The sequence below is a fragment of the Macaca fascicularis genome, chromosome 11 (genome assembly GCF_037993035.2).
Source record: "Macaca fascicularis isolate 582-1 chromosome 11, T2T-MFA8v1.1".
Taxonomy (NCBI): Eukaryota; Metazoa; Chordata; class Mammalia; order Primates; family Cercopithecidae; genus Macaca; species Macaca fascicularis.
Window position 1 is genome coordinate 7,119,230 of NC_088385.1, and position 24,491 is coordinate 7,143,720.

The window sequence follows — 24,491 nt, forward strand, 5'->3', positions numbered from 1 at the left end:
ACAGAACCCCAGTGTCCTAAATTCCCCCGCTGCCACCTAGCCGCCTTCTCCGATCACAGGAGGACACAACAGCCGTCCACAGAAGGCCCATGAATTGCCCCACTGTCACCTCACGTCTTTCTCAAGGTTTATTATTATTGTCATTTTTTTTTTTCCCTATGGAATCCAGCTGGCTGTAACACTTCACAGTTTTCAGAATGTTTTACATGCATCACTTTATTTAATCCTCGCCCTCAACCTGTGTTGAAGGCAGGACAGGTATCATCGTGTATTTTTTCGCAAATGAAGACTGTAACGTTCAGAGAAGCTGAGGAAAGTGTGTAGTGTCAGAGCGCTCCTAGGTAGCAGTGCCAGAATTAGAGCCCAAGTTTATATCCGTCACCGTCCAGTCATTCTCAACAGAGGTGTGCAGTAGAATCCCGGGGAGCACAAAGAGTCCCCTGGGATTGCTGAGGCAGGTGCATGTTTAGAAATCCCCCAGGTAGGCCGGGCGCCATGGCTCACACCTGTAATCCCAGTGCTTTGGGAGGCCAAGGTGGGTGGATTGCTTGAGCTCAGGAGTTCGAGACCAACCTGAGCAACATGGTGAAACCCTGTCTCTACAAAAAAAGTATGAAAAAAAAAAAAAATTAGCCATGTATGGTGGCTTCCACCTGTGTTCCCAGCTATTTGAGAGACTGAAGTAGGAGGATCGCTTGAGTCCGGGAAGCAGAGGTTGCAGTGAGCCGAGATTGTGCCACTGTACTCCAGCCTGGGTGACAGATTGAGACCTGTCTCAAAATAAAGTATTTCCCCAGATAATTCTGATGCCCACCCCATATAGAACCAGGCCCTAGGTGGTACAGCTGTGCAGGTAACAGCTCACTATTCTTTCTATTAAGCCACCTGTCCCTTGCTGAAAATTGTGTATCATTTTGACCATGGGCTCAGCAGAGTAACCAAGTAGCCACTGCTTTTCCAGGAGGACAATGGGAAGTTGGGAAGAAAGTTATCCCTCCTTCCTGGACTCCATCCACTCACCACTGCCCACCTCCAACCCCTCCCAAAGTGGTAGATGTGGCCACCTCAAGGCTGAGGCAGTCCTCAGCGAGAAACCGCCGTGAACAATGATCTGCTCCCCATTTTCTGGGCTTTCCAAGACAGCTGAATAGAGGAAGCGTAACAAATATTGTATCCTTTTTAAAAAATGGGCTGGGTACAGTGGCTCATGCTTGTAATCCCAGCACTTTGAGAGGCCAAGGTGGGTGGATCTGCTGAGCCCAGGAGTTTGAGACCAGCCTGCACAACATGGGGAAACTTCATCTCTAGAAATAATTTTAAAAATTAGCCGGGCATGGTAGTGCACACGTGTAGTCCCAGCAACTCAGGAGGCTGAGGTGGGAGGATCACCTGAGCCTAGAGAGGTCGAGGCTACAGTGAGCCATGGTCACACCACTGCACTCCAGCCTGGGTGGCAGAGTGAGACCCTGTCTCAAAAAAAAAAACAAAGAGTATGGCCAGTCAGGTCATATTACAGAAGAGGGGACCTGGAGGAAAAGGGGGCCCATGCCAAGAGCACCCAGTTTGTTTGCCTACAAAGGATTCTTCTTTCAAGTAGGATTTGTCCCATAGGCAAACTTGGCTTCTCCCACCTGGGGAAGTGGTATGCAGTACGCCCTCCCCCTCACTGAAACCACCTTCTTCATTCAACCCACTGCTCTTTTCCTCTTCCTCTGGCTTACCTTCCCCTTTTCAGCACACTTACTTCAAGAATTTCCTTCAGGAAGCCAGGCTGTACATACAAACCTCCCCAGGTTCTAACTGGAACTGGTTTTGCACACTTGGCATAGGGTCCCCAGAGCAGCCAGGTGCCCCTAAGCTCCATTACACTTCGATGTTTTTTGTTTAATCCTCCTTTGAAATTGGAAATGTTTCCTTCGACTCCAGGTGTGTGTTTCGGTGTAAGATTTCTGAACCTGTCCCTGCAGCAAGATTTTGCAGTGTGAGTCACTGAAATTCTCATCTTTGCGTGGGAGCCTTTGGTGAATTGTGCTTTCAGTGGTGAGTGGGTGTGGCAAGGGATGACCAGGACAGTGTTGGACTGGACTCCTTTGAGGGATAGGGGTGCTGGCAGAATTGCAGATAAAGACTGAGGACAGCAATGCATGGGTTGTTTGTTGTTGTTGTTGTTGTTTTTGGAGACAGAGTCTCGCTCTGTCACCCAGCTCAGAGTGCAATGGCTCGATCTCGGCTCACTGCAACCTCTGGCTCCCGGGTTCAAGTGATTCTCCTGCCTCAGCCTCCAAGTAGCTGGAATTACAGGCACACACTGTCACACATAGCTAATTTTTGTATTTTTAGTAGAGACGGGGTTTCACCATGTTGGCCAGGCTGGTCTCGAACTCCTGACCTCAAGCAATCCGCCCGCCTTGGCCTCCCAAAGTGCTGGGATTACAGGCATGAGCCACTGCACCCAGCCTGCATGGGCTTTTTATAAACTTGGTTTTCAAAAGTCTGTATAAGGATTTGCCCATAAGTCACATTGGGACATGTTTCACCAACAGAGAAATCATTGTCATTCCCCAAATATTCCCCAACCAACCTTCATGGGTCTTCCTTAGTATTTTCTCTGGGCAAATAATTGTTCTTTGTGGTTTCGTTTATTTTTATTTTATTTTATTTTATTTTTGAGACAGAGTCTCACTCTGTCACCCAGGCTGGAGTACAGTGGCGTGATCTTGGCTCATTGTAAGCTCTGCCTCCCGGGTTCACGCCATTCTCCTGCCTCAGTCTTCCAAGTAGCTGGGACTACAGGCACCCGCCACCACGCCCGGCTAATTTTTTGTATTTTTATTAGAGACGGGGTTTCACCGTGTTAGCCAAGATGGTCTCGATCTCCTGACCTCAGGCGATCCGCCCGCCTCGGCCTCCCAAAGTGTTGGGATTACAGGCGTGAGCCACCGTGCCCGGCCTCTTTGTGGTTTCTGACTCTTATGAGACATTAGAAGATGGATCTGGATAAAAGGCCTGGTGGGAAAGGAATCTGGTCCAAATGAAGAGGATACAGGAGAGGAGATCTGGGTGGGTTTCAGATAATTTTTCACTGAAGTAGTCATTCATTCATGGAGTAATTATTTACTAACGACCATCCGTCCAAAGCATGTATGGGGCAGAGGAGATAAAAGAATGACTCAGAGGTCCCCTGGACCTCAGGGAACTTGTGCTCTGCTGAGACAGGAGGCAAGCCCCAGATAGAGGAAGAGCAGAGAGTGCGAAGCGCGGATGCTGGAGAGGAGAGGACGGAGGCGACACTGGCCTGCCCATGTGCTTGGCTTGCTCAGGGATTGCATTTGCCTTTTGCTTGGAGGAGTGGGGGAAAATGGGTGGGGAAGCAGCAGGCTTGGCTTAGGTGACCACGATAGCATTCCAGGAGGAGGAGGGACTTGTACTAGCAGAGGCACAATGCATGAGGCTTAACTCAGGAAACTTGGAGAGGTTCATCTAAGGAGCAGACAAGGAGGAGGCAGGGTTCAGTGGTGTCAGCTGCTGCGGGATCCCGAAACATGAGGATTCAGCAAAAGTCTTAAGACTTGCGGCCTCTTTCGGGTTGGGAGAGAGGCGGTGATGAGCCAGTGAGAACTCGGAGGTAGTTAAGCCGCCCGCTCAGGGGTGAAAGGAAAGCAGAGAGCACCCTGAGGGAGCTGCGAGGTTGAAGAAAAAGAGGGTTCTCTTTTTGGTTTTGTTCTGTTTGGATTTTGAGGTTAGGGAGACCTGCCTGTGTCTTCGCAAAGCGCAAAAAAGTGGCAGAGGCAGACCTGCACGGTCAGGAGAGAAGTTAATTAATGGAGCAGGTTCTTGAAGGAGACAGGAAGCTTGGAAAGAGAGACGCCTCCGCTTCTTTATTGTTTTATACACTTTGCTTTAGAATAATTTCAGATCTACAGAAAAGTGGCAGAGATAGTGCAGCCAATTCGCTCACCCTCCTCCCCAGTGTCCCCCATTGTACTGTCTCATATTACCGTGTTTCATTTGTCACAACTAGGAAACCACCCTTAGTGCACTCTGTTAACCGAGCTCCGGACTTACTCGGATTTCACTAGTTTTTCATGTAACGTCCTGTTTCTATTCCAGGGTCCTATCCAGGACACCACAGGACAGTTGTCATGCCTCCTCAGTCTTCTCTGGGCTGTGACGGTTTCTGTCGTTCCTTGTTTTCCATGACCTTGACAGTTTGGAGAAGTACTGGGCAAGTATTTTGTAGACTGGGCTCAGTTGAGGTTTGGCTCATGTGTTCTCAGGGCCTAGCACCAGTGAAGAAATGAAGAAATTTCCAGTAAAACAATGGGAAAAAGTGACCCTTTTCCTCTCGGCCCTCTCAAAGGGATGGAACCGTTTTTTGGCCAGATAGCAAAGGAGCTTTTCCCAGCAAAACCAGAATGTTTCCATTTGGCTTTTCTTGGAAACAAAAGAGGAAACCATGGGCAGGGCCGCGGGCTGGGAGTGGAAGCTCCGGGCCCTCTCCTGCATCCCCGCCCGACCAGCGGGGGATACTGCAGGTTGCCATCCTCTCTCCACAGCCCTGGGAACAGGGCCCTGTCTCTCTGAGCATCCGCGTCAAACCTGCTGTGCTCCCGCGATAGTGGGCTGGAGTGGGGCAGCCATCGAGGAGATTGCGTGGTCAGCATGCCGCCACATGTCTGTTAATTAACCTGGGAGGAAGCCGTCGACCCCTTGGCCTCCCGGACCCCTATATTCTCATTTATGGAGTCCCTGAATAATTGACTTGGCGCCATCTTTTAAGGGTTAAAGCTGTCTTTGTTTCTTGCCGCTGGCCCCTCCCATTTAGTTTCTCCTGTTATTAAAGTAGCTGAAGCTAGGCGCAGTGGCTCACACCTGTAATCCCAGTGCTTTGGGAGGCTGAGGCAGGAGGATTGCTTGAGGCCAGGAATTTGAGACCAGCCTGAGAAACATAGTGAGACCCCTGGCTCTACAAAAAAAAAAAAAATAGGTTTAAAATATTAGCCAGGATTAGGGGCATGCACCTGTAATCCCAGCTACTCAGGAGGCTGAGGTGGGAGGATGGCTTGAGCCCAGGAGTCCAAGGCTACAGTGAGCTATGATTGCACCACTATACTCCAGCCTGGGTGACAGAGCAAGACCCTGTCTCAAAAACTAAAGCAGCTGGGGTGAAAGCCAGATGGGGGGAGGGGAGCCCCTCTATGCCACACCAGAAAGTGAGGTCTCCTGGAAAGTACTTTAGAGCGCCTTAGCGCTGCCTGACAACCGTGAAAGCCATTATTGGGTGGCACTGATTATACAAGTTTTGTGACCCTGTGACCCTCTGACCCCAAGCCATTGTGACTCAGCCAACTGGAGCAATTTCTCCAACAGCGTTACAGAAAATGGGGCAGCTAATGGTTCACACAGCATCCCCTCCAGCCAGTTAACTCAGTCATTCTATCAGAAAAGGCAGCAGGGTTCACTCCTGATTTTCGTGAGCCAAGTGCTCCCAGTCATGCCCCTGGCCCTCCCTTTTCTCTGGGTTACTTGAACCTTTCTCCTCTCTTACTGTGAGTTGTTAAGCCTATGAGACCGAGACCTATGACAGCTTTTCCCCTTTTTCCAGAGCCAGCTGCTCTTCCTTCCTGGTTGTAGTGAAATGTTGTAGCTTTGACAACCAAGCAACGTGATGTAAGGTTTAAGGTAGGGTCCGAATGCAGGGGACTCCCGACTCCCGGCTTGGCCTGGCCCTTGGCCAAGATAAGACCTGAGAGCTTCCTTTTCACTCCTGGTTCCAGTTCTCCAGCCCAGCATCCTTCTTACCACCTGTGCAGAGACCAGGTCAATGACTCAACTTAACCTATTGACTCAGGGTCCTTGACAGTGGGGCTTTCTATAAGATGGAAGGGGCCTTACCCCTGGAGCTTCCACTGGGGTACCCTGTCATCATCCGAGCATGGAACATTCCCAGAGAGACGCAGCTCCTGCCCATGAGAGGCTGCTGTGCAGAGCGTAGCTGTACCTCATCTTACAGCGTAGTTCCTTGGCAGGCCTGGGATTGTTTTCATTCTTTTCTGCAACTCACTTAGGAGTTTTCCCAGCAGATAAGGGGTGGGGTCATAACTTCACTCATCAGGGAAGGTAAGATGACTTGGAGATAATTGCTTGATAAGCACAAGCCTAGAGCAAAAAGGACAGTAATGAGCACCGTCTCACTATCTCCCTGTGCGGCAAGAGCATCACAAGACCAGGGCGAGAGGGGAGGACCAGGATGAGAAACAGGTTGTGGCTAAATGTGGACCAAAATTGAGCTCCGTGGACCAAAATTGAGCTCCAGCCTACAGTTTTCAGGTTAACACTTTCATGTCCAGAAGGTGGCCAGCAGCCTCGGTCTTCCATTCCCAGGGCTCTGACTGGGCCTCCATGGGGTTGGGATGGAAGGAGGGAAGGTATCACCTTTGTACTTTTAACGCTCAGGGACTCGGGGACCCAGGCCAGGACTTGCCACCTACAGAGTCAAGACCCACCCAGTGTGTGTGTGTGTAGTCCCTTGTGTATGTAGATTCAAGCCACATAACTCTTCTAGCCCAGAATGCTCCCAGCAGGGCCCGCCTCCCCACCTAAGCTGACTGCAGTGCTCCTGGTGGTCGGGGAGCCCACAGTCTGAATGCGAGTACCCTGTTTGGTCCAGGACAGTGGAGACTCACGCTTCTCCCCAGCCAAGCAGTGATCTGCTTGCTGCCTTTGCATTAGGCCAGGAGACCCTCCCTCACTGGCCTGTCTTTTATTAAGAAGGAAAACCGGACCCATGTTTGAACTCAGAGCTCTCAAGTTCATTTTAACACTAAAGTTCCTGTGCCTGTGTGCGTTTTTATCCTCTGCCTTGTCCAGCCGCGGGGCACGTGGCGTTGTACGGTCCTTACCAGTGTTTGGAGCTGCCTGCCCTAAGGTGGGGCTGAGAGGCTGAGAAGATGCTGAGCGACAGTCCACAGGCTGGGGAGTGCAGGGCTGCTGGGGCTTCGCGCTGGTCAAGTGAGGTTGTTCTCCCGGAGCCCATTTGGTACCTTCCTCTTCAGATGCACTTCTGATATTAACTCCTTTATTCTTTAGCCATACCTAAAAGGCAGGGAAGGGCCGCATCTTACAGTCCCTGCTTTACAGATGGGAACACGGAAGCAATAGAATATGAAGCCAGACTCTGCAGCCCCTCGTGGTGGAAGCACACCTCCCTGGCAGAAGCAAATCTGCTTATGTGCCCGGGGGTAGGTGAGGTTGTGACTGCTGCAGGCGGAGGTCTGGGTGGCCCTTCCCAGTGTTTCCACCTCCGCTGTCTACCCAGCACGCCCGCACTCACTGCCATATCGTGAGGGAAAGGAGAGGAGAAAAGAAGGAAGGAAAGAGAGGCCCATCCACACCGTGGGCTATCACCAGCTCCTATAGCTGAGAACCAAGGTCCCTGATGAGCAGGCTCTGGCCTAAGAGTGCCTCTGTGGAGGAGAGTGGGCCAGCGAAACCTGAGCCCACCCACTCCTACGTCCAGCCGGCTAGCACACTGGAGGCCTGTGAGTCACTCCCCCGGCAAGCCCTGGTACGGGCGACGACGAGGGAGCTCAGCTGGCGCTGAGTGGACTTGGCAGGAGGCCTCCTGCCCAGCATCTAGTTCAGCAGTGCCAGCGAGGGGAGGCCCTGACATGTCATTTACTGAGCAGCAGGTCTCCAGGGACGTTGCAGCTGCCGTCCCTGGTGCATGTGTGTCTGTAACTGCGTAACCATCACCCAAGTCAACCGTTAGAATAGGACACCCCCAGCCACGTGGCACCTCCCTGAGCGTAATTTCCTCCTCCACCTAAACATCACCGCTCGCCTGACGACAATGCTTTTCCTTTATCATTTATAGCCACATGTAAGCATCTCGCTCTGCGTGCATCCCTAAACAGCATAGCGGTTTTTCACTACATGGAATCGTATTGTGTGTGTTCCTGTGGCTCTGGCTTCTTTGGTTTAGCGTTGTGAGATGCACTCACAGTGTTGTGTGTAGCTGGAGTTATTCGTTTTCACTGCTGTATAGTGTTCTGTTGCCTATAAAATACCCCTGCGGCCAATGGGCGGCAGGTAGGTGACTGTTTATTCCTCCCTTGCTGGTATTTTTAGTACCTGAATTAATCAAACACACCCCGTAATGGCATCTGCAGCTACCAGGCGTCTATGAGGGGCAGAGGGTCACAGAGTCCTTGCAAGTCTCACCCTTCAGCGCGCGGGGACTGCGTTTTGCCGGCAGCCAGAATTAATGCTGGCGTCCTGTGTGTCTTGCAGCTTGCCGGGATTGCTGTCCTTGCCATTGGACTATGGCTGCGATTCGACTCTCAGACCAAGAGCATCTTCGAGCAAGAAACTAATAATAATAATTCCAGCTTCTACACAGGTGAGGGACGGGGAAGGTTCGGTGAATTCAGACTCTGGCGCCAACGGAGTTCCTCCAACTTGGAGGCCCCAGTTGACCCAGGGACTTGGGCTTGGGAAGGACTTTTGCTCTGGCCACACTGGCCAGTCGTGTCCCTTTCAAGTTGTGCAGTTTTTGTGTGTGTCATTGTGCCTGTGAATTTGCATTTAACTGATGTGGTTTCTTTTCCTGATGGCCAACTTGGGCATGTTGATGGTTTTCTGATGTGATATTGTGTCTGCCAAAGTTGCACCCATTCTTTTTTTTTCTTTTTTTCTTTTTTTGAGATAGAGTCTTGCTGTGTCACCCAGGCTGGAGTGCAGTGGCATGATCTCAGCTCACTGCAGCCTCTGCATCCCAGGTTCCAGCGATTCTCCTGCCTCAGCCTCCTGGGTAGCTGGGATTACAGGTGCATGCCACCACACCTGGCTAATTTTGTATTTTTATTTGTATTTTTAGTAGAGACAGGGTTTCACCATGTTGGTCAGGCTGGTCTCGAACTCCTGACCTCGTGATCCACCCACCTTGGCCTCCCAAAGTGCTGGGATTACAGGCGTGCACCACCACTCCCGGCCAGTTGAACCCATTCTTGAGGGTTTACAAACCTCCGTTCTCATCTCTGATGCTCTATCCTAATTATGTTTTCTTATCCTGCATAATTTCCTTAATCCAATTCCTTGTCCTGGGGATCTGCAGTGCTGGAGGAAGATATAGATGGGCTTCCTCTTCACTGTTCAGATAGGGACTCTGAGACTCAGAAAAACATCAGCCTCCTGGAAAACACAGCAACAACAGGAGGGACTAGAATGGACTCTGCCCAGCCCTTTGGACCCCCTGGTACTGGGGTAAATGCTGTGGTGTTTAGTTTTATTTGTTTGTTTTTGAAACGACTTTTGCTTTGGGAGAAAGGCTTCCAGTTTAAACCTGCCTGGGATCCTCTGAACATGAACAGACTCGGCAGGGTTTTTTTTCCTACACTCAGGCAGCCTTGCTAGCACCATTCCGTCCCTCTCGTTGCTGTATCACCACGTCACAGCTCCCTTCAGAGGAGGGGGATCCTGGTGCTTGCCAAGCGCAGTTGCCTGCGTCGGCATGAATTCAGACTCTGTGGCTGTATTCTGCCTGGCTTGGAGGTAGGAAACTTTTCATTTGTGAGAAACAAAGGAAACCTCCTATTTTTAGGATGACACTGACATGTTGTCAGGCTCAAAGTGTAAGTTTGGTCACTTCCTTCCTACCCACCAAAAAAGTTATTTTTACAAAGGAGGGAGAAAACAGTTATCTCCCAGTCCCTCGGGGAGAAGCCAGGCTGGCCAGCCGTGTAGACCTTCCCTTTCCCACCTCTTGAACCGGGTAGGGAGAGTCTTTAAAAACAGCTCATTGGTTGCATAACATTTGAGCCCTGTGGATAGTTTTGCTGGGTTTACTGCCTTTTATTGTTAGCTGGAGTTTTTTGGGGTGTGTCTCTCTATTGTCGGAAAGAAAGTGAGAGAAAGCACAACGTATGTTTAAAAAGAAACTACACATACACACAGAGGTTTTAGGGAAAAGGTTTCTATAGCGCCCTGACTTGTTTTAGCAACAGAACATTTTTTGCGAGTCTGCGACAGGCTTAGAATGCAGAGCGGGAGGGAGGAGCCGGGTGCAGGAGCTGGGGAAGACTCTCCACGCTCCACACCATGTTCCACCGTGTTCCAGAAGAGAGCCCTGCGTTGGGGGAGCAGGTCTGCCGGCAGGAGCAGGCACAGTCAGGCCCGCTTTCCTAAGCAAAAGCCCTGTGGCCGGTGCCTGTGTCTCCAAAGAGAGACTCGGCCCTCCCTTGTCCTGGCTGCTTCTAACAAACCACTTTTTCTTTTCTGTTACCCAAAGCGTCTATGGCTGATTCTTTATATTTTCAGATGTGGGAGGTAAGAATCTCATGGGTAAGAGGATGGAACTGGGAGGAAGAGTCCTTCTCCTAGCAGATGAGCTTGGAGTGCCAGCCACACCCTGGCTGCTTTTCCAAGGGAGAGTCATGGGGTGACCACCCCTTGCACTGGGCCACCAGCTATCTGCAGAGCAACCCACAGGCCAGCCTGACCGTGCGGCTGACTTTTCAGGAAACCCGAACAGCCCAGGGGTGTCTTTTCCCCAGTGGGGCCACTGCTTACCAAGTAGAGAAAAAGTATATCACCAGGCAGAAAAGCAAGTGAAAATCTTCCCAACACGCAGACAGTCCGTGGTGAGTCCAGAACGGCTGACGGCCTTATATGGGCCTTCTCTCCAGTCCAGGCCTGGAGATGCAGCCCGTCAGCAAGATCCCTAATCCCAGGCTGCAAGCATGTTGGGGAACTTCGTTTTCTTGGTCCTAGGCCAGCAGCCTTTCCCAGCTCCCTGGTGTCCCTCCAGAACCATGGCTGCTGAATGAGGGCTTCTAGGAGGGCTCCAGCCAGAGGCCGCGAATGCCCCCCACTTCCTCAGCCAGCCCCCTATCCATCACGAGGTGCCTGGTGATTTTCAGGACATGCGACACTTGGCCTCAGTGAGCTGGTGTCCCCATCCTGGCTTGTGACCTGGGGCAGTTTATTTTGTTGCTCTGGGCTTCATTTTTCTCCCTCCTGAAACCAGCACGGCTTACACACCCACTCCCCTCTGAGGCAAAGAAGTACAGTGTGTGACAAATGGAATTCCATTGTGGCACTTATTCCTGTGAACTCGGGAGGGTGGGGAACAAAGACGGAACCAGTGGGGGCAGAGGTGGGGTTTCTTTGAACACCTGATGGAGTTATTTGGATATAATAAACTTTTATTCCAGGCCAGACGCCCTACCGGATTTTGTTCTCCTTCACACAAATGGGCGTGGTGAATGCTGTTTGCAAGACAGAGCTGGTGTGGGGACTGGCGCCTGCTGTGTCCTCTCCCTGGCCTAAGCTGAGAAAGCCCTGATGAACAGTGAAAAACACTGTTCCATTTCTTGTGTAAAGGACACCCTGGCTTATGCTACTGCTGCTACACCAGCCTTTTTTTTTTTTTCCCCTAGGCCTGTAATGTCAGCCTGAAAAAAGCGGAATAAACAACCCTTAAGCAAATTCATACCGTAACCCTAGAGAAGGCTCTGTGATGGATAAGTTTTTCCATGAGTCAGACAGCAAGCTGACATTCACTTGTTGTATAAGGAGGAGCACTTTGTCATTTGTCATCAGCGGCCCTGGCTCACAAGCTTGGGGTGTAAGCGATGAGTAGCCTTTCCAAAGGGAAGCACTGAACAGCCCTTGTGAAAAAGCAGCCCAAGCCCTGCAGTGGTTCCGTGACTTCCATGGGGCCTGCTTCCAGATGAGCTGCCCTAGAGCTTGCTGGCTGCTGCTGAGTCCCCAAACACAGCTGCCAGGGAATCGCTTCCCTTTTCCCCTGACTAGAGAGGGCTAAAGCTAGGCACTGCAGATCTGTGGCCATCCACGCAAGATTTAAAGCCCACAAAACCCTTGATCTTAAAATCTTCCTCTGCTGAGCCCTAGCATGAATATTTAATATTAACCACAAGCCGCATTAGGAGAATGGTCTCTCTCTTTGCGTGGGAAATACTTTTCCCTTTAGTAGCTCATTGCAGCTAATCCAACTCCCTTGGCCTCTGCCAGGACCACCAGGTTCATGCACTGGGATCTGGACTTAGAGAAAACATGTCTGCCTGTTGGTTCCCACTCTACTGTATTTCATGTGCTTGTAAATCCTTTTGATCTCTTAATACCTCCTGTTTATTCAGCCCCTGCTATGGAGCTCAAAGGAGTGACCTCATCCTTCCTTGACTTGCCCCCATGAGATGGGGAGAAACTGGGGCCTTTTCTCTGTCCCCATGTGAGAGAACCAAAGGAGGCTGCCCTCTTACCCAGTGCCCCATGCGTGGGGCTGCACGGCCTCCCCAAGCCCAGCCTGTGGCCTCACAGCGTTTGACTGCCCAGGAAGATGCGACCTGACTTGAGGACAAGCTACATTTGTCCCCGTGCCCAGTCTGGGCCAGGCATGCACAAGAACAATACCCATATTCTTGCACCGTGGGGTTTGCCAGTAACCAGTAACCCCACGTGACTTGACCTCACGACGGATGTGGGGGAGAAGGGGGAGGAACAAACGCTCTCTGTGTGCATTCTGCTCTGTGCTGCCCGTGAGCCTCAGCTGTGGGCAGACTACGTGGTTTGTTGCCTGCAAAGCCTCAGCCCTGCTCGGGTGCAGATGTGGGACAGTGAAGTCAGTGTGTCACCTGCCGAGGGGTCTCATCGAGTGTCCTGCTGTGCATCGTGGGGAAACATCACAGACTTTCTCTCGCGCGTGCGATTTCAGCCCCTACTTCAAGGATGTCTCTGGTCCCAATGACAGGACCGCAGGGAGACAGCAGCAGGTTCACATTCGCCGCGGTGGTTATGAACGACTGTTACTCATGGTATAATTAACAACAGCTAGCATTCGTTGTGCACATGTGGATTATATCACTTAATCCTCACGGCAATCCTGGAAGTGGGCATTATTGCTACTCCTGTTTTACAGACTAAAAAACTATTGCACAGAGAGGTGAAGTGGCTTCCCCAGAGTCACAGAGCTGGTGCTCTCGACACGTGACAGTAGCCTCTCCCAAGGCTAAACAGAACATGCCTGCAAGACAGGGCGGCAGAGACCGCTCTGCTGGTTTTCCCAGGGGGCCTGTGTAGGTCTGGGCTGCTGATTAAGGGAGTAGTCCCTGCAGGACAGCTGTGGCTTCCCAAGAATAGAACTGCGGGGTAGCCCCTCTGGGCATTCATGCGTTTGGTGGGCTGTGGAGCGAATGGGGCCAGTGCTGCTCCACTGTATTTCTGTCCCAGGGGTTTGCATTGTTCTGGGTTTGGGCAAAAGTTATAGAAGTCGCTGCCCTTCTCTCACCTCCTTCCCATCAGCCACTCAAATCAAGGGCTTAGGGATGGTGTCACTCATCCTCTCCTTAGCAAGGAGGAGCCTCTTCACCCTGAACCTGGAATAACTGAGTTGCGACTGTTAAGATCCCGTTAGCATGCTATAGAGATCTTTTGAAATTTCCAGCAACATACCTCTTTAATTTTACTCGTAAGGAAATTGAGGCCCAGAGAGGGAAAATGTCTTACCCCAGGTCACACAGCAATCAGCATCGCTGTTAGGGCCAAAGAAGGGTCTTCTGACACCCAGATCTGTGTCCTTTGCACTAGAGTCAGGTATTGGACCTTTGCCAAGAGGTGCCTTGGGGCGTTCCTAACTGTGTGTGCCTCACCACCACCCAGCAACAGGGCAGGGAGGCCCGCCTTCTGGGAACAGGCAGAGTTGGTTCCCCCCACCCCTGGGTAGGGTAGGGGGGTGCCTAGGTGTGCACGGCCCCTTCCTGCTGGAAATCTGCTCTGACAGCATCCTCTGTAAGGCAGGGTCCCAGAAGTTAGCCAAAGTGTGGAGGGTGTATGCTAACGAGCTTGAGTGGACTCATCTTGCTGGAAAGAGCTGAGAGACTGCAGCAGCTTGCATTCCCAATGTGGGGATGCCCATGGATATTCTCTGTCCTGGATTGAGGGCTAATGGGCACCTTCCAGAAGGGCTGAGGGTAAGGTAGGCGCATAGGCTTGATGAAGTAGAGTCGTGGAAGAGAGGCTGGTGGGAAGGAGACCTAGGGGCAGAGGTGGAAGAGGAGGCTGTATTTTAAGGAAAGGGAACTTCTTCCCTGAGAGGAGGGGAATAAGGAGTCGGGGAGGCAGGAGTTAGGCAGAGGGAAACAAATTGCCGAAGATGCCTGAGCCTCTGAACTGATGTCTCCACACGTGTGTGCTTCCTCTGTCCTCCCGTAGGAGTCTACATTCTGATCGGAGCCGGCGCCCTCATGATGCTGGTGGGCTTCCTGGGCTGCTGTGGGGCTGTGCAGGAGTCCCAGTGCATGCTGGGACTGGTGAGTCTCCCCTCCGCATCCCCGCGGCCACCCTGACTCCCACCGCCAAAACCTCAGCAGGCCCAGACCCAGACCCACAGAACAGATGGAGGGGGATGGGGTCGAGAAGGTACCCAAAGGGCATGAGCTGTCCTCAGCCTGGGCCCCTCCCCAGTGTGAAGCATAGCCCCTCTTCCTTTCTGGAGCCTGTCTTATCGCTTCCCCTAGGCAACTAAAAGGACTTTGTTTCCCCCTTTTCTCGAGGACCACGTTTGCTTTTTTTCCCTGAATCCACAGGTACCTTTGCCTTCTTCTTCTTGTTCTTCTTGTTTCAAAATCTGTTTTGATCTTTTCCAAACTCCATGGAGTGGATTCACTCCCTTTACTTCCCCAAATCTCTGCGTCTTTTGTGAGCAATGGTAGTTTCCTGCTCACTGACTCTTAACTAACGCCTTGTAAATGCTAGTTCTGGGCTCGGCTGTGCTCAGCTCTTTCCTCATGTCCGGGCACCTTGCCTCACTGTGGCCTCTGTCCTGGGCTCGGTTAACTGCCTGTTCTGTGAACTTCTTCCCTGCCCCTTCTAGGCTATTCATTTGTGCCACCAGATGCCTGTTCCCCAGGGAGTTGTCCTTCCTTGTCCCAAAATACCCTTTGATTTTCCTGGCTGGTTGGCTGGGACTGTTCTCACCCCGTCCCCTCGCTGCCTTCCAGTTCTTTGGCTTCCTCCTGGTGATATTCGCCATTGAAATAGCTGCGGCCATCTGGGGATATTCCCACAAGGATGAGGTAGGTTTTTCCCATGAGATCTCTTGGGTTTGGGAGTTGGGGGATGGGGGACAGTGAAGCAGGGGGCAAGTCCTGGCCGGGCACTTTGTTCCGCTTTCAGCTGTTGACCAGGCCCCTTATCTCATCGCGTGCCTGTGTGCCAGCGAACATGCCCTCCTCAGGGCAGGGAATGTCAGCACGCTTACTGTCCTGTGCGAGATTGTGTCAGTCATGGTGTTGGCTTATAGTAGATGTTCAGGAACTACCCGTTGGGCCTGTGCGTGTGTGTGTGTCTGTCCGTCTCACACCTCAGCAGCCCTCTCCCCCAACTTTTAGAAAGATTACTCAGAAAATACAGGCTTTCTGTGGGCTGGACACCCTTGCCTCCTCCTCTGATCTATAAATAACACGTTCAAGTGCTGCCCCCATGAGCCAAGTGCTGCCCCCAAGCCTGTGCAAGGTCCACAGATGTTTGAACTATGGGCCCCACTTCCGGACACTTGGCCATCTAGTATGGGAAAAAGACATGAAATCGACAAGGGTCATAGAGGTGATTTATATCCAAAGTACTATGGGATTTGAAAAGGTGGGGTGGGGAAGGGAATCTCTTTTGACTTCATAGACAAGGGAGCCGTGAAACCTTGAATGAGAGATGTGTTCAGGAGGAAAGTTAGTGGAGGCAGGGGACTTCCAGTCAAAGAGGTTGAGCATGGCTGGGCTTGGGCTTACGTGGGGAGCCCTGCAGACTTTTGGACCAGGATGGGCCATATCAGAGTAGTGTTTTTGGAAGGGCTACCTTGTCATGTTCAGCAGGAAGGGGGAAGGAAGAGAGATGCTGGAGGCAGGAACCCTATTGTTTTGTTTTGTTCTTGAGACTAGTCAAGTACGGTAGTGGGAAGCAGGGAAAAATAGAACAAGGACTTCCATCTGTAACTGACGTGAGCAATCCATTGAGATAACTCACTACTTTTAGACCAGCCAAGGGTCTAATATTTTTATTAATATTTTTTAATATTTTTATTTAAAAATATTTTTATTAAAAAAGCATTTAATACTTTTTAATATTTTTATTAAAAAATAAAAGTAGGCCAGGCGCGGTGGCTCAAGCCTGTAATCCCAGCACTTTGGGAGGCCGAGACGGGCGGATCACGAAGTCAGGAGATCGAGACCATCCTGGCGAACACGGTGAAACCCCGTCTCTACTAAAAAAATACAAAAAACTAGCCGGGTGAGGTGGCGGGCACCTGTAGTCCCAGCTACTCAGGAGGCTGAGGCAGGAGAATGGCGTAGACCCGGGAGGTGGAGCTTGCAGTGAGCTGAGATCCGGCTACTGCACTCCAGCCTGGGCAACAGAGCGAGACTCCGTCTCAAAAAAAATAAAAGTATCCAAGCAATAACAGCTACAGCCATAGAAATAGGAAGGGATCATTGTGAAAAATGTCAGAAAGATGCTGAAGGAAAAATGCTGGCTGTTGGTCTGTTAACTGGATGTGGGTGAGCATCAAAGGGACAGATACGCATCAAATTGGGATGTACCAGATGCAGGCACATAATAATATATCCCCTATATTATAATACAATAGCTGACACGTCCTCCAGATTTACTCTGTACTGGACATAGTGGCAAAGGGCTTAACGTGCAATATCTCATTTAAATTCTCACAATAACTTATGAGCTATAGAGACAAATGTGGAAACTCCGTACAGAGAGGTTTAGTAATTTGCCAAAACTCATACCTAAGTGAAGAGAAAAAGAAGATGGAAGCCTGAGGAAATAGTCAAGTCAGGAGTAGTAGTTTTTAAAATATTATTATCCTTTAGAGCATAGAGATTCAATTGAGGAGCAAAGCAGAGCTGAAGAACTGACCAAAGTATAAGACACAGGGAGAAACAGCCAGAGCGGGTTTCTGGAGGACGTGGGAGGAGATGGGAAGTGCCCAAAGGCCCCGAGAGAAGGCAGTGCTAGCAGCTGCCATCTGCCCAGTGATGTCCAAGCACGTGGCTGAGAGCTTAAAGAGAGAGAACAAGATGGAACACGTAACATTTGTTCGTGGAGAAAGGTGTGAAAATGCCGCCTCTGCCCCTCTCTTGTCTGCCCATCGTAGGTGATTAAGGAAGTTCAGGAGTTTTACAAGGACACCTACAACAAGCTGAAAACCAAGGATGAGCCCCAGCGGGAAACGCTGAAAGCCATCCACTATGCGGTATGTGGCCTTGGCAGAGACACCCTCCTGCGCTCACTCCGGACCGTGTCTGCACACAGCGGTGCTGACTGTACCAGACCAGCGCAAACATTCTAATCATCTTTTTAAAATGTGTTTCTCTCATCCCCATCCCTGCCTTCTCGCTGTAGTTGGACTGCTGTGGTTTGGCTGGGGGCGTGGAACAGTTTATCTCAGACATCTGCCCCAAGAAGGATGTCCTCGAAACCTTGACCATAAAGGTAAACTCAGAGCAAGATCCTGGTGCCCCTGCACCATTACTGTGGGCAAACCCTGCAAGCATAAAAGTGACAGCAGCCAAGTGCTGCTTCAGAAAGACCCGGTCTGCCTGTGAAAGGGTCCCAGGGCACCCATCTCTTTCTCCCCTACTTTGGGCCCTCTGTTTACTGAAGGGCAATAAAACAAAAGGCCGGGCGCGGTGGCTCAAGCCTGTAATCCCAGCACTTTGGGAGGCCGAGATGGGCGGATCACGAGGTCAGGAGATCGAGACCATCCTGGCTAACACGGTGAAACCCCGTCTCTACTAAGAAATACAAAAACTAGCTGGGCGAGGTGGCGGGCGCCTATAGTCCCAGCTACTCGGGAGGCTGAGGCCGGAGAATGGCGTGAACCCAGGAGGCGGAGCTTGCAGTGAGCTGAGATCCGGCCACTGCACTCCAGCCTGGGCTACAGAGCGAGACTCCGTCTCAAAAAAAATATATAAAAAATAAAAAATAAAATAAAACAAAGGCCAGACCAGGGGAACGACAAGTGCTCTGGCACCGCCCACTGCTGCCAGCCTGGAAGCTGTCGAGGGCAGGCGTGCTTCTGAGTCTTGGACTCCCGCTCTGACTTTGTCAGTGCCTCCTGTCTGTAAGCTGGAGTTAATGTCCAGCTCCAGAGTAGTAAAAAGTGACCTTACAACCGTATCAGAAATAGGCCCCCAAGCAGGGCCTGTCCCTCCCTCCTCCTTCCCTGATGTCCTGCCCAAATGTTTAGCATCCATTAGCATAGCCATCCCTTTGCTCCCCTTTCCATCCACCAGCCAGAACTTCTCTTATCCCTGAACACCCCTGTCCCCAGCCCACCCTCTGCCCACCAGTTCTCCCGGGTGAGACGGGTGCCATGGGAGGAAGGAGGTGCCCCGGGAGCAAGGATTGTGTGTGACCCAGGTCTTGGTTTGTCTCCCCAAGTCCTGTCCTGATGCCATCAAAGAGGTCTTCGACAATAAATTCCACATCATCGGCGCAGTGGGCATCGGCATTGCCGTGGTCATGGTGAGTGGCGGGACGTCGTCCCAGGAGGGGGACTGAGGAATTCACACTGATTCAGCCCATGCTCTGCCCAGATACTGCCGCAGTCTGTGCATTTGTCAGCTCACTTTGTCCTCGTGCCCTTAGTATTTCCATTTTACCACTAGGGAATGGAGAGACAGAGAGGCCGCCGTTCTGATCAAAGCCTCTCACCTCCTGAGTGGAGTATCTGAGGTTTCCCCTGGGTTTCTTCAGAGTCGACTCTCTTAGCCATTAAGGTTCAGGGCACATGGGCAGCAGTGCTGGCGCTGCTAGTCCTCAGAGCATGTCTCCTCATGCACCTGCTGTTCTTCTCCCTAAGAAAGGAGTTCACTAGAGGCTACCGGCATGGGAATTATTTCCTGAAGAGCCTCTGAAAATGGGCAGCCAGAAGGAGGTCTCCTGCTAATCAGCCCCTAGAAACCAACAACGGCCAACCAGGTTCCTTGGGGTCATGTCCTCTCTCCCCGTGAGGGAAAGCCCCAGACGGAACATGGTCCTCGCTGGGATGGCCTTGGCTCCCTGAGTCTTCCCCCACCCCCGCCCGCTTCTGCCCCCTTGCCAGACTGCCCCCAAAGAGAGAATCGCCTCCTTTCTCCGGCGTCTAAGAAAGGCATGAAGTACCTTGCAGCAAAAGATACAATAATACTTTTTTCTTTCTTTTCTTTCTTTTCTTTTTTTCTTTTTTTGAGACGAAGTTTCACTCTTGTCACCCCGGCTGGAATGCAATGGTGCGATCTCGACTCACTGCAACCTCCACCTCCCAGGTTCAAGCAATTCTCCAGCCCCAGCCTCAGCCTCCTGAGCACCTGGGACTACAGACCTGTGCGACCACACCCAGCTAATTATTTTTAGTAAAGATGGGGTTTCACCATGTTGGTCAGGCTGGTCTTGACCTCCTGATTTCAGGTAATCTGCCCACCTTGGCCTCCCAAAGTGCTGGGATTACAGGCGTGAGCCACTGTACCCAGCCAAGATATCACAATACCTTTTAAAATAGAATATTAGGCCGGACGCGGTGGCTCATGCCTGTAATCCCAGCACTTTGGGAGGCCCAGGCGGGCAGATCACAAGGTCAGGAGATTGAGACCATCCTGGCTAACATGGTGAAACCCTGTCTCTACTAAAAATACAAAAAATTAGCTGGGCGTGATGGCAGGCACCTGTAGTCCCAGCTACTCGGTAGGCTGAGGCAGGAGAATGGCGTAAACCCGGGAGGGCGAGCTTGCAGTGAGCCGAGATCGCGCCACTGCACTCCAGCCTGGGGGACAAAGCGAGACTCCGTCTCAAAAATAAAAAATAAAAATAAGGCCAGGCGCAGTGGCTCACGCCTGTAATCCCAGCACTTTGGGAGGCCGAGACGGGCGGATCACGAGGTCAGGAGATCGAGACCATCCTGGATAACACGGTGAAACCCCGTCTCTACTAAAAATACAAAAATTAGCCGGGCGCGGTGGTGGGCGCCTGCAGTCCCAGCTACACGGGAGGCTGAGGCAGGAGAATGGCGTGAACCCGGGAGGCGGAGCTTGCAGTGAGTGGAGATTGCACCACTGCACTCCAGCCTGGGCGACAGAGCGAGACTCCATCTCAAAAAAATAAATAAATAAAATAATAATAATAATAATAAAATAAAATATTAACACTTTGGGAGGCCGAGGCAGGCAGATCGCATCACTGCATTCTAGCCTAAGCAACAGAACAAGACTCCGTCTCAAAAAAAAAAAAAGGAATATTAAATACACACAAAGACAAGCGCAAAAGTACTAACCTGTATGAACTGTAGGAAAACCTGGAATTTGAGCATTTAATTTGGCTCTGAGCTTCCTTGTCCCACCCTGAAAGTTCCCAAGGAAGCTGCTTGTGCACCTGACTGCCAACCCCCCAGATTCCTCACGTCCCGCGTCCTTCTCGTTATCTGGCCTGCATCTCTCCTGCTTCGGTACCTTCTGACTCGTTTGGCCTCCTGGATGCCATTCTCCTTGTCATTTGTCTTGGACTGGGTGACCCGTGTCTCTCCCTTTCCCTCAGCCTGCCTTCACATCAAACCACCCTGATCCTCATGTTTCTTCCTATCTCCCAGATATTTGGCATGATCTTCAGTATGATCCTGTGCTGTGCTATCCGCAGGAACCGCGAGATGGTCTAGAGTCAGCTTACATCCCTGAGCAGGAAAGTTTACCCATGAAGATTGTTGGGATTTGTTTGTTGGTTGTTTGGTTTTTGTTTTTGATTTTGTTTTTTTTTTGCCACTAATTTTAGTATTCATTCTGCACTTCTAGATAAAAGCTAAAGTTATTTTATGTTTGTCTTTTAATGCTTCATTCAATATTGACATTTGTAGTTGAGCGGGGGGTTTGGTTTGCTTTGGTTTATATTTTTTCAGTTGTTTGTTTTTGCTTGTTATATTAAGCAGAAATCCTGCAATGAAAGGTACTATATTTGCTAGACTCTAGACAAGATATTGTACATAAAGAATTTTTTTGTCTTTAAATAGATACAAATGTCTATCGACTTTAATCAAGTTGTAACTTATATTGACGACAATTTGATACATAATAAAAAATTATGACAATGTCCTGGACTGGTTTTGGTTTCCTTTAATTATTTTGAGAGCTATTTGGTTTGCAAATGTCTTTCAACTGCTATTACCTCTACCTGCATTTATATGAGAAGTAGTTTGGGAAATTGCTCACCCCAGTTTGTTTACTAATGAAGACATCTAGATGTGGAAAGATTAAGGGATTCTGATCCAGAGTCACACCGGTGTTAACAGAGGAGTCAGCACCAGCAGCTGGTGCCCAGACGCTCATTCAGCAGTGTGACACGTATATCTTGGGGACATGACAGTACACGTCACACCATGGTGGCAGAACTTTGTTTTATTCACTGCCTAGCCCCCAGTTTCTGGTGCATAGTAGTGCTCAGTATTTTTTTATCAGTGAATATTTGTTGGTTGAATGAATAAATGAGTGTGTACCCATCAGGGTTTCATCAGAGAAGCAGAACCACTAAGAGGTACTTGTTTGAAGAGATTTGTTGTGGGAATTTGACCTTAACACAGTCACTGGCACTGGGGCTGCTTAAGCAGGCTCTGCAGACAACTGGGAAGGACAGACGGACGTAACGTAAGGGAGGACAGGCCCGAGCGGGAGCCCTTGAAGGCAGACACATCCGTCTGTGTCAGTTCTTTTTTTTTTTTGAGACAGGGTCTCGCTCTGTTGCCCAGGCTGGAATGTCATGGCCCAATCTCAGCTCCCTGTAGCCTCCCAAGTAGCTGGGACTACAGGCATGAGCCATCACACCCGGTTAATGTTTGTATTTTTTGTAGAGAAGGGTTTTGCCATGTTGCCCAGCCTAGTCTTGAACTGCTGGTCTCAAGCTATCCACCCGCCTTGGCCTCTCAAAGTGCTGGGATTACAGGTGTGAGCCACCGCACCCGGCCCTGTGTTAGTACCTGCCTCTGCTGAGGTGAGCCAGCAGAGAAGTCACAATTCGTATGAGCTGTGAAATGACCGCTGCTTCACTTCCCACCTCCAAACCTTCCACAAGTTTCTCCTCTGTGCTCTACTCTTAACCGGAAACACACAGGAAGAGAATTCTGGGAAGTGTGGTTCAGCTTACCCAGGTGGACAGATCACAAAGCCACCGCTGCATGGGAGGTGTGGTCCGTGCTCAGACTGCACTGTCGTGGGCCATTCGGAGGCAAGCAGGCAATAATGGCAGAGTGGGATGAACAGGAGAAAGGTGAAGTGCAGAGGCATAAGAAACCAATTTTTATTTTCCATTCCTTAATTCCATTTGGGTTCCTCCTTAACACTACAAAAAGAAAAACAGGAAAGAAGGATCAAAATGTCCCTGAATGCCATTACATTCAAACATCAGAACACCAAAGTTGATAGCAGTGTTATTCACAATAGCCAAAAGGTGCCAACTCAAATGTCCATCAACAGATAAATGGACAAACAATACATGGCATAGCCATATGATAGAATAGAATTCCACCTTAAATGCTGCAACATGGATGAACCTTGAGTACGCTATGCTCATTGAAATAAGCTAGACACAAAAGAACAAATATTCTACAATTCCCTTGATAGGAGGTACCTAGAATTGGTAAATTTATAAAGAAAATAGATTAAAAGTAACCAGAGGCTAGAGAGAAGGGAAAATAGGGAGTTATGGTATAATGAGTACAGAGTTTCTGTTTGGGATAATGAAGAAGTTCTAGAAATAGATGGTGGTGATTGTTGCAAAACTTTGTGAATATACTTAGTGCCACTACATTGTATGCTTAAAAATTGTTAATATGGGCTGAGCACGGCGGCTCACACCTGTAATCCCAGCACTTTGGGAGGTTTAGGTGGGAGGATTATTTGAGCCCAGTTCAAGACCAACCTGGGCAAAATAGTAAGACCCGATCTCTTTAAAAAACAAAACAAAACAAAACAAAAACAACTGGCTGGGCATGGTGGTGCACACCTGTGGTCCCAGCTACTTGGGATGCTGAGTTGGGCAGATCACCTGAGCCTGGGAGGTCAAGCCTGCAGTGAACCATGATCTCACCACTGCACTCCAGCTGAAGCAACAGAGCGAGACACTGTCTCAAAAAAGGAACAAAAAAAGGGTCAAAGTGGTAAATTGATTATTACATATATTTTACTACACACAAAAAAATAGCTGGGTTGGCATTGTTGAGTGTCCTTGCTGCTCTGTGGCCCTAGGACCCTTGTTAATCTGAGGGCTGACTACTGTTCCGGTTGTGGAAATAACAGGTCAACCATTCGTTTTATTTTATTTTATTATTTTTGAGAGATGTAGTCTCGCTTTGTTGCCGAGGCTGGAGTGCAGTGGCACGATCTCGGGTCACTGCAACCTCTGCCTCCCAGGTTCAAGCCATTCTCATGCCTCAGCTTCCCGAGTAGCCGGGACTACAGGCACTCACCACTACGCCCAGCTAACTTTCCTATTTTTAGTAGAGACGGGTTTTGCCATGTTGGCCAGGCTGGTCTCGAACTCCTGACCTCATGATCCACCCGCCTCAGCCTCCCAAAGTGCTGGGATTACAGGCATGAGCCATCACGCCTGGCCAGCCATTCATTTTATGTAGGAGTGGAGGAGACCCCTGAGGAGTTCTAACATCAGCCCTGCGTGTAGTCGCCAGCTTCTTCTAGAGAAAGCAGGTCTCAGAGGCGACACGCACTTTCCACGCTGCTGCTTTGCTGAAGGGTGGGTTAGTATGGAATAGACCTCGGCTCGTTAAATTCCGGAACACCAGCCGGGCGCGGTTGAGCCTTAGGAAGATTCTGGAAACATGGACTAGGAACTCCTACAGCTCTCCATTTCTGTGCTGCTACATTTTGTTCTCCGAGGAGACCAACTTTGCTACTCAGTCCTCATGGGGTTGGGAAAGGGCTGCCCCCCCAGCTCCCCAGCTTACACAGAGACAACCTCCATTAGCCCCACTTGAAGTTTTAGGAGAGAAAAATTTGACCCAGTTTGAGTCCAATGTCTACCTCTGTCCCTTCAGCTAGCAGCGGGCAGGGAGGGGTGTGTGGAGTAAAGAATCCCTCTGTGACCTATTACCGGGCCTGGCGCCAGAAGACAAGGGATCATTGCAAGCTGGCAGACATCCCAAAAGGAGCGGGCTGTCCACACCCTCAATCAGGCCTAAACGAGCCTCCCCTGACTCTTGGCGGACAGGACCAGGTGTAGCTCTGCAGTTAGGGGAAAACCAGGACGGCCTGCTGCTCTCGGCTCCTGAAGGGCCTTGGAACAAAGGCCTTTTGGAAGTTTAGGTCACAAAAAGGCAACAGACACTGCCAAAGGTAACAACTGCTTTGGGTCCAGAAAGAATCTCCTTGAGCATAAGAGAAGCAGTTGTATGGAGGTGTTGGCCTCTTGGCTCAACTGTAAAAAGCAGCCCAGGG

The 24,491-nt window shown here is 50.4% G+C and overlaps 1 protein-coding gene and 1 long non-coding RNA gene across 3 annotated transcripts in view; one reads left to right on the forward strand and one right to left on the reverse strand.

Moving 5' to 3' along the window:
• CD9 (CD9 molecule) overlaps positions 1–21,140 on the forward strand; it is a 37,865-nt gene extending 16,725 nt beyond the window's left edge. The window contains exons 2-8 of one of the 2 annotated variants that reach the window (XM_005569889.3): positions 8,293–8,401; positions 14,230–14,327; positions 15,018–15,092; positions 17,177–17,275; positions 17,425–17,514; positions 18,466–18,549; positions 20,645–21,140. In XM_005569889.3, the coding sequence (XP_005569946.1) occupies positions 8,293–8,401; positions 14,230–14,327; positions 15,018–15,092; positions 17,177–17,275; positions 17,425–17,514; positions 18,466–18,549; positions 20,645–20,710 (621 nt within the window). In that variant the 3' untranslated portion in view covers positions 20,711–21,140. The remainder of the gene's footprint in view (positions 1–8,292; positions 8,402–14,229; positions 14,328–15,017; positions 15,093–17,176; positions 17,276–17,424; positions 17,515–18,465; positions 18,550–20,644) is intronic. The other variant, XM_065523609.1, reaches the window with a different exon arrangement.
• Positions 21,141–22,314: 1,174 nt separating this feature from the next.
• LOC102133769 (uncharacterized) overlaps positions 22,315–24,491 on the reverse strand; it is a 76,559-nt gene continuing 74,382 nt past the window's right edge. The window contains exon 5 of the long non-coding RNA XR_001483236.3: positions 22,315–22,380. This is a non-coding gene — a long non-coding RNA (uncharacterized lncRNA). The remainder of the gene's footprint in view (positions 22,381–24,491) is intronic.